Source organism: Protomyctophum parallelum, assembly GCF_964188405.1.
Source record: "Protomyctophum parallelum genome assembly, chromosome: 2".
Classification (NCBI taxonomy): domain Eukaryota; kingdom Metazoa; phylum Chordata; class Actinopteri; order Myctophiformes; family Myctophidae; genus Protomyctophum; species Protomyctophum parallelum.
The window spans coordinates 6,246,767-6,256,562 of NC_139699.1; the positions used below are offsets into that span (position 1 = coordinate 6,246,767).

Genomic DNA, 9,796 nt, shown 5'->3' on the forward strand with positions numbered 1-9,796 from the left:
GGCCAGACCCAGAGGTCCAGGGCCCCTGGGTCTGGGTGGAATATCTCGAAACCTCGCCTGTGTGAGCTGGTCCCGTCTGAGCGGGAGCTGCCACGAGGAGTGGCAGGAGTAGAGACAACCATTGAATCCTGACCTTGTCCTTGATCAGGTTGAGGGGAGGGAACGTGTACAGCAGCCATTGTGGCCATTCGTGGGCCAGGGCGTCCACGCCTAGTGTTGCAGTCCCCGTGATGGAGAAGAACAGTCCTCTGGACAGCAGATCTGCTCCTGCATTCAGGAGCCCTGGGACGTGGGAGGAGGTGCTCGTTGCACCACAACACTAGTTGCCCCACGTGACATGGGGCCGATTATTCCCGTCGTGGGGAAAAATATCTAGCCACCTTGTCCTCCCTTGGAGGACGTCCACTGCACGTTGTGCTGTAGAGCGACGCTTCTACCCGATGGAAGGTTCCATCTGTCTGCGTAACTCATGAGAAGCGAGTTTGTCAGGGGGGAGAGGAAGACCCTGCAGTTGTGGCAGGGTCGACCGTAATGTAGGGGTTCGCGCTACATTAGTAGTTGGCGGTGGCTAGATTTTAACACATGCCCTGATATGCCGCTGCCACTCCCGGGTTGAAGCAGGCTCAAGGTACCTTCGGGGAGTCGTACTGGTCGTAAAATGGGGCCGACGTGTTAGCTGGTTGACAGCTGCACGGGGCATACAAGGACCGTATGAGAGGGGCATGAAACCACAGCCGTTTTTGGGGCTATAGCATGGGCTTTGAAACAGCCTATTATAAAATGCTAACTGCTAGGGTGTATCGTTCACCCAAAGAGGTTGTTATTCTCGAACCTCGACAAATATTAGCATTGATTTTGATAATCCTAACTTCAAGTCACATACATTGAATGTTGAGGGAGGTGGGCTGTTGTTGTGGTGTATGTCTGGTGCATGTCTGACCATGACCGGCGTTATCATTAGCCATTACACGCTAACATAAGAAGGTTACAAAACCCAGCTGGCTAGGAACTGGCTGTTGACATATTGGTGTGGTGCGGGCTATACTGCGCCGGTGTTGTTACACGTTGGCATGAGGAGGAGCAAAACCATGTGCTACCTGGGCATTGACCATGCTATGGTGGCTTTTAGTGGAGCCTAGACACAGCGATGCATGCGTCGTTAGGAGCTATAGGGGCTGCAGTAACGACGTAGCAAGTAACGCAAGCCTCTCTGGTCGGGCTATTCACAGCCTGACAGTTTACAAGGCTAGTTAGCACACTGGTTAGCTGCAACCTCATAAGCTACTTAGGAACAGGCAGGATTTAGAGTTAAATAACATGAATTCAGCTCTCTGTGTGGAAAAGACCGCGTATAAACTTCCAGTACTCACGTTTTATAGCTTGTTCCGTCTCACATGGGAATGGCGATGCTCGGGTCCTCCTCCGTGGTGAGACTCGGCCTAAACAACCATCCTCATGGTTATGTGGAGCAGGGGTCCCGGCTTGTTGGCTACAGACCGGGGTGCTAATTTCTTGATTAGCTTTTGGCTAACGCTACCCAGTAACACTAAGAGGTGCTGTACTTAGTGTCTTAAATCTTGGTGTAGCGGACTTACTGTGAGTTTGTAGTATAAGTAACACTATAGTCACCTCGCGGTCACCACCCAGACACTGGGTGTGTGCCACTGCCACGTCATGACATGACGCACCAGACCCAAGACTATGAATAGTCATGTGCGTGTATGAAAGATGTTTTCTGTCTAATCAGCATCAGAGATACTTCACCTAAAGCGTAATTAGGAGCGCCATGTTTCTTGAAATAACCACCTCTCCTCACTTTGTCACAGCGCAAGGTCACCGTTTCCATGGCGACCCCGTCCCCCCCGTCTCTATTGCTTATCTATTTCCCCTCTCCATATCTGCAATATCAACACACCTCATGCCCCCCCCCCCCCCCCCCCGCAGACGCTTTCCGTCTTTGAACAACTAAATGGAAAGCACGTCGGCAGGGGCGGAGTGGGCAGGTCGGCAGGCTGTAGGGAGAGCAGGCGTGGCGGTCGAAAAGTTAAGATGCCCTTAGGAGAAACGGCAGCAGACGTTTTGTTTTTTAATGCTGCGATGAGTGAGGCGGTTAGTGGCGGGGGGGGGGGACTTTATGTAACACTATGTTTTTTTAACTCTCTGTTACAATTGGAGTTGTTGCATTTTGTTTCCCTGCTCTTCTATATCTGCTCTTCTATTGAGACACCTAGACACAGGATCTGACACAAATGTTGACCCATTTAGATGTGGTTGCCACTATGGGATGGAGAGTATGTTTTAAGTACTGCACTTAATTACAAATACAAGTGTGAGGTACTTTCACTTTACTTAATTAAGTCAATTTTTCAGTACAGGCAAATACTTTACTTTTTGCTCGGCTACAATTATTTGAAAACTTTCATTTACTTGTTACTTTGTAGATTTATGTCATTAGAAAACATAAACTAGAAAAGGAACCTCGTGCACAGGCCTCAGCCACGTCAGATGTGCATGATGTTTGGAGAAAATCTGTAGGAGTAATATAAAAATATAGAAATGTTTTGCAAAAATCTGCCTCCTGGTGGTGCAAAGGTTTTTCCTTGGCCTCTAGGCCTCAAGTTTTACGCAGATTGGTGCAATTATAGGTAAAACCATGACTAGTCCTGTTATAACGCCACCATGAGGATGATTTGAACATTTTCAAGTGGCATTTCTTCCTCAGCCTAGTGGGAATGTGCTTGCAAATCACAGAAATTGCACGCTGCGTTCAAGATTTGACGCATTTTGTTCAAAACAGAGCAGTCCTGCAAACTATTGAAAATCTGAAAGGCCTGTTTTAATGATACAAATACTATGTACAGATTTGCATGATGTTTGAAATCTGCAGGGGTACTGTAAAAAAAAATGCGTTTAGCAAAACATTTGCCTCCTGGTGGCGCTATAACAGACCCATGTGAAATATTTGCACCAGAGGTTCTGCTCTGGGAGTGTGTGTGCACAGTTTTGATACAACCAATCCGGTGCCGGAGAATAGGTGGGCACAGACGACCCTGACACAGTTTAATTAGCTTACAACTTAGCTTATGCCTTTTTCATAATTATGTGGAGGCTTGGCTGGCCGATTCCTCCTGTGTGTGTTTGGCCTCCATGCTCCATAGTGGGGCTTGGCAGGGTCATGCCACATTGCAAAGGAGCCTCATTTGTGTTTTTATCTGTGTTAACAGATGGAGTATTAGCGCCTGTGCTTGTGTGTGACCCTGGAGGTGAAATGGAGGTACCGCCACACTGGGCAAGACGCTGATCATTACTGGCCTATCGGGGAATACTCGCCAGGATGGAGCCATATGCTTGCTCTTTATGTTTTCTTGAAAAAATAAAAAGAGAAATAGTGTGAGGTGGCGTCTGGCGGCACCCACGGAGTAGAGCAAGATAAATGAGACGTGGCGAGGAGTTGAGCGATGTCCGCGAGACGGGCGCGAACGACGGGACAGCCATTCGGGGAAGAGTGTAGAGAGAGCTGGGAGGAAGAGGGATTGGAAAGAGATTGAGCGATGAATGAGCAGAGCGAAGGGGTTGCGGAGCGAGACTTCATCTTAATTAGTGGGGAATGTATGGGTGTTGTTGGAGAGCCGTTGGGGGTGGGGAAGAAGCAAGCTAAAAGGCTGTATACTGCAGAAAGTTTATTTTAGTGGATGATAACTTTGGATGGCATGTTGACACTAACCATTGCTGTGCTCAGACGTCATGTCTACAGTCTTCATGTCTTCTGTGTTATTGGCACAAATAACTTGTGAGAGCCAGTGTGACAGAGCTCTTGTTGTCCCGGTCTTCTTTGTCTGGTGTTAAGTTTTTCTCTTTTCTGTTTCTTTTCACTTTCTTGCGCTGCGGGCCATATTGTAATAAGTGGATGGGGAGCACTACAAATCCCGAACGTACAAAGTACGAACGTATGAAATATAGACTTCCCATGGTTGTTTATTCAATGTCAGGTATTAAATGCCTGGGTTGTGAACAAGACAATGTTGATACTACTGTACTGTTTACATTTTCTCTCAGCACGCTGATTTGTGACCATCAGGAATATAACAATATTGGTCGTAATAAAGCAATCCCGTCAAAAAAAATAAAAATAAGCCAAAGTGTGACTTATTATTATTATTATTATTTATTTTTTTCATTTACAATCGCTTTATAAAATATAGCCTTGCGTCAATGTTGGTTAGGTTTTCTTCAAGTAACTGTTTGGCATGAGTTGACCTTCCCTATACTTCACTAGCAGCTAAACCATTCTTTCCCTTGTTCAGCGTCACACAGAAAGAAGAAAAAAGAGGAGCTTAAAAAAGCTATCACACATTTAGTTTTTTCTTCCTTTAGCCACTAGACATACTTTTCAATAAATAATCTTTGTTTTCGTAAAGACACTTGTTGAAATTAACGTATGCTTGTTGTCCCCACGTTCCTAGTGCTGAATCCATTGGCTGTGTTGTCTCTTTAGAGTTAATTTCAGTTTATCCGAAAGGAGACAAAAGTTTCGAGGTCCGAAATTTAGACTTCATCATACGACATGTCCTGTGGCAAAAACAGCCGACCCACAACACGGCACGAGCAAGCATGTAGATTGTCTATTTTTGCCACGTGACACAGCATATATTTAAGCATTAGTACTTTGCAAAGACAAATCTTCATCTTCCACAGATTATGGTCAAAATTGTACTCCCACTGTGAAAGGGCTCGAAATCTATATTTTCCGTCAGATTCCGAATCAGATTTGGGTCTCCTGTACATTGTCTTTGGAGCAGGCTTGGATCAGTAAAGGTTCCTGCGTGGCTGAGTTGTGTATGTTACCAAGCATGGGGGCGTGGTGGTACGTGCTCTTGTACGTGTTGTAGTGGTTGTAATGCTCCATCGGGGGCAGCGACAGGTGTCTCTCCATGGCCGCCACCCCCGCCAGCTCCTCCTCCACAGTGATGACCTCCATGGAGGAGGCAGGGCCGTCGGGGTCCTGCTGGTTATGCTGCTTCCTCATCTTGTAGAAGATCACCAGGAGCACGGCGGCCATGAGTGTGATGGCCACGAAGCAGCCGATGATGATCTTGGTGGTCTTCATCACCTCGTCCAGGCCATTGAGGGCTCCCTCTCCATCCAGGTCCAGCACCGGGATGGTGTAGGTGCGCTCCGTGGTCCTGGTGGAGAGTGGCGGGCTTCTCGTGGTGGAGGAGGACACCCAGCCAAACGGAGGCAGCGCGGTCTGGCCGTCGTCGCCTGGTGACTCGATGGTCTCCACTGTGACGGTGGTGAAGTAGGTCACACCGCTGTTCTCCACCGAAGTGACGTTCAGCACCGCCGAGGCGGAGATGTTGCCCGCTGTGTTGCTCACCATACAGGTGTAGGTGCCTGTGTCTTGCATGGAGACGCTGGTGAAGTTCAGCGTGCCGTCATTGAGCACCGACAGGCGCACCTTGTAGGCGCCGTGCGTCACCAGGGAGCCGTTTGGCGTCAGCCAGCTGATGGACGTAAGTGTGCTCGTGCGGCACTTGAGCTCTGCCCCCATGCCCTCCGTGACGTTCATGTCGGCAGGTGGCTCCACGATGACGGGCACGTCGCACTGGAAATAGCTGTGGTCCAGCTCGCCGATGTAGCGGCCCTTGAAGCCGGCCGGGCCGTGGCAGCGGGCGCAGCAGCTGGTGTTGGCCGGCACGGTCTCCTTCAGCCACCAGCTGAGCCACAGGATGTCACAGTTGCAGTTCCAGGGGTTGTGGTGGAGGTGGACCCTCTCCAGGCGATGTAGCGGAGTGAAGAGGTCATGCGGCAGCAGGGTGAGGTTGTTGTGGGCCAGGTTGAGCTCCACCATCGACTGCAGGTCGTCGAAGGAGTTCCTCTCGATGGTCTGGATCTGGGCATGCATCATCCAGAGCTTCTGGAGGTTCCCCAGTCCTGTGAAGGCGCTGGGCTGGATGACAGAGAGCTGGTTCCCCGACATTTCTAGCTCTTCGAGCCGCACCAAAGGCAAGATGTTCGGGATGTCCTTGAGGTTGCACATACCCAGGTTAAGGTAGCGCAGGTTGCTTAAGTCTTTAAAAGCTCCATCTGAGATGTAGGTCAGACGTTTCAGCTCGCCGAGGTCCAGTCGCCGCAGCGAGGGCACTCGGCTGAAGGCGTAGGATGGGATGCTCTCGATGGGGTTGTTCCGGAGCCAAAGCTCCTTCAACTTGGACAGGTACTCGAATGCACCGTTAGGGATGGTGGTGAGTCGATTATCAAAGAGCTCCAGGGTGTTGAGACTGGCCAGACCGTTAAATGCACCGATCTCAATGCTGCGGATGTGGTTCTTGCTGAGCTGCAGGATCTCCAGGTGGCGCAGGTGTTTGAAGCTGTCCACCTTAATGATCTGCAATCAAGAACCAAGAAAGTTGATTTGTCGCTATACTCATACAGGGACAAAAAGCCACAAACACATTGTGTGAGGTCCACAAAGTGCTGAAAGTACTTTCAGCAGTATCCACATGTGCACAATACAGAACAGAATATATATATACCTTTATTGAAAGGATAAGCCCCTTGAGATGTCGCATCTCATTTTAGAGGGGGTCCTCAGCACAGATACATTGTACAATACAGTTCACAAAGCAATACAACAGTACAACCATACACACAGAAAGGACAAAACAAAACAAGACAAAACAAAAGCTCTCCCAAAGATAGCTCCCACCCCACTGTTTCAACCCTAAATAGCAGAGTTCATATGGGGGAAAATATATACCCTTTGCACAATAAGACCATGTTATTAGGCAAAAAAATAATAAACAAAAGCAAACAAGCAATACCAGCATGCATAATGTGATAATAATGAACAGCAGCATCGAGCCAGCAGGGAACACCTATGAAGGTACATACAGATCGGTCGGTATGTTATATTTATGGAAAACAAGGGCAACTGCCAAGAAGAGTACGTTAATTTAGAAGCATGAGCACGGCGTTAGAAGGTGTATGAAAATTGATTCCTTAAATACGTTGAGGGAAGGAATCCATTTTCATACACCTTCTAACGCCGTGCTCATGCTTCTAAATTAACGTACTCTTCTTGGCAGTTGTCCTTGTTTTCCATAAATATAACATACCGACACAGAGGGAAAAGATATTGTCTCTTTCGGGTGGAAACCTTGTATGTCCAAAACTGTTACTTTTCAGGATTCAAATTCCACAACAGCAAAAGTAGAACATCACATGCTCAAAATGTGTCGCTTCTTGCCACATTTTGAGCTTTCAGATCTGCTACTATTGATGGTCTATCACTTTCACCCCTGTGGCGGCAGTGATGTCAGACAAACCCCACCAAAGTTCTAGCATAGACCTGCCTTACCATGTGTCTGATTGTCTCCCGGGCAGGCATAGGTTTACTGAGGTTACGGTTAGATAGGCATAGTTTTACTGAGGTTAGGTTTAGGGTTAGGGTTAGATTTAGGAATAGTTGCAAAAACAAGATCTGTCAATCACAGCAGGGATTTACTATAGAACTGCGGTGGGATCCAAAATAACGCGTCAGAGACGAGACCCTCTCATCATGCAGTAGTGAATAGTAGACCAGGGGTTCCCAACCTTTGTATTGTCACGGACCAGCTGACAGTTCATGAAATATGTTCGCGGACCGGCACAGGGGGGACCTAACGTTCTCACGGAAGACAGTTGACTGGCCCTTAAATAGGCTACCCGCTGATATATTATTATTATTATATCACAACATAATGTTATATCATTGACCTAAATGGCATTATATCGGCGTGTTTTCAAACGGGAAAACTTGCGATTCCCTTCTCGCGTACCAGTGGAACATGTCGGTCTGCGGACCGGTTGTTGGGAACCTCTGCTGTAGACCACTATAGGGTCCACCAAAATCTCCCGGAGGGGGCGTTAACATATGTGTCACGTGGTAGCAGCCGCCATGTTGGCAGGCATTTCTCGTTTGTTTACAGTCAGCGGCCATCCGTGTGCGTTCTAATTTTTAAACACCAGAGGGAGTTCAACGAGCTCGTTCCTGGCGACAACACAGTGAGCCAACACCAGGATGGAAAGAAAAAACGTCGGCCTCGACATACCTTGCTTACAAGGACAAGCTTAACTTTGAGGAAAAGGAGCGTTACCTCAACAAAATCAAGGATATTGACGGTCTCGACCCCTATGAACACACTGACTGAACAGAGGATTCGATCTTCTACCACCACTAATGCGACTACATTTAATGCTTGTCCTTGTAAGCAAGGTATGTCGAGGCCAACGTTTTTTCTCACTGTGTTGTCGCCAGGAACGAGCTCGTTGAACTAAAAATTAGAACGCACACGGATGGCCGCTGACTGTAAACAAACGAGAAATGCCTGCCAACATGGCGGCCGCTACCACGTGACACATATGTTAACGCCCCCTCCGGGAGATTTTGGTGGACCCTATAGTCTACAATACTATATGGCTAAAATCTAAAATGAGTCAATGACACACATGCTTTCCGGGTTTAATGTGCTTAATGGCCTACATACCTGGATGAGGTTGTCCTGGAGGTTCAGGTAGCGGGTGTTGGTGGAGATCCCGTCGGGGACGTCCCTCAGGCTGCGTCGCGTGCAGATCACCTTGCTGAACTGGTTGCTGCAGGAGCAGACCGACGGGCACGTCTGGGCCCGGACCAGCCCGGCCACCGCCAGGATCTGGAGGGCCAGCAGTAGCACGCAGAGGGGGTTGGACAGCGCCCCCTTCAGCCTAGGACCTCTCATTGTCTGGCGCTGGAGGGAGGAGGAGATCATTGTGTCCGGCATTCATAGTTCCATCTGCTGTTTTCGTCTCTGCAGAACACAAGAGAGGAAGAGGGGAGGAGACGTATCATTCGTCTGCCTATACATTATAGGATGAGCCAATAGGCTGGCAAGGGGAACCATGCCACGTGATACCTTTCTTTGACCCGGTGCCGGGTCAAAGAAAGGTGCTTATTGGTCAAAAACCTGGATGTGTATATAGAATTATACAGGTAGTATTTAGAGGTTCATAGTTCCATCTGTGTTCTTCTCATTCTGTGCCAAAACGTTTTAATCTGTTTTTAGCAGCACAACCCACCTGTGCCAGAACGTAATATTAAGTTTTTATTAAAAAGTGGTTTTTTTTTTTAATCCAACGTGCATGTGACGTGCACACGGATGCGCACACGCTTAATTATTCTTTCATTTGTCCTTTTGTGTGAAATGTGTTTTAACAAGAAGAGAAGAGGGGAGGAGTAGCCTTAGCAGTTGTGTAGTAGTACAGAGTACAGTGGAGTACCCTACCTTGTTCTTTTCAATTTTAGGTACTTTACTTCTACTCCATACAGGGAGTAGGGACAATATTGTACTTTTACTTTGACTGTAAAACTTTAGCCTATTTGTTACTTTGTAGATTCTGATAATCTTTTACAAAACAAACATTAACCATTTATACTGTATATACTTTACTGTATTTGACAATATCTATAGATACATTTGAGACATTTGCGGAAGCACTGCACAATGTGCACCAGATCGCATACATAGACTGTGACGTAGGTCACTACTGAGTTTTCTGGTCCTCATACGTCACGGGCTTCCCCTCTGCATTCTGTCAGTTCTATCTCCTCATGCGACGGCACTCTGTCAGTGCCACTCCTTTCACCACCCTTCTATGTGTTCGAATTAATTTATTAACCCATTCTGAACGGGCACCCATTTTGGTGTCGGCATCATGTTATGCTTTAGCTATTTAAAAATAGCAGATCTACAAGCTCATATCGCGCCACCGAGTGGCG

At 47.7% G+C, this 9,796-nt stretch overlaps 1 protein-coding gene across 1 annotated transcript; it reads right to left on the reverse strand.

Annotated features, from left to right (window-relative positions):
* Positions 1 to 4,762: 4,762 nt before the first annotated feature.
* On the reverse strand, positions 4,763 to 8,801 carry LOC310855000 (leucine-rich repeat-containing protein 4C-like; the record flags this gene model as incomplete). The annotated part of the gene is made up of 2 exons (XM_083759815.1): positions 4,763 to 6,388; positions 8,529 to 8,801. The coding sequence occupies 2 exons, from the start codon at positions 8,799 to 8,801 to the stop codon at positions 4,763 to 4,765; spliced, it is 1,899 nt and encodes a 632-aa protein (XP_083615941.1).
* Between the last annotated feature and the right edge of the window lie 995 nt (positions 8,802 to 9,796).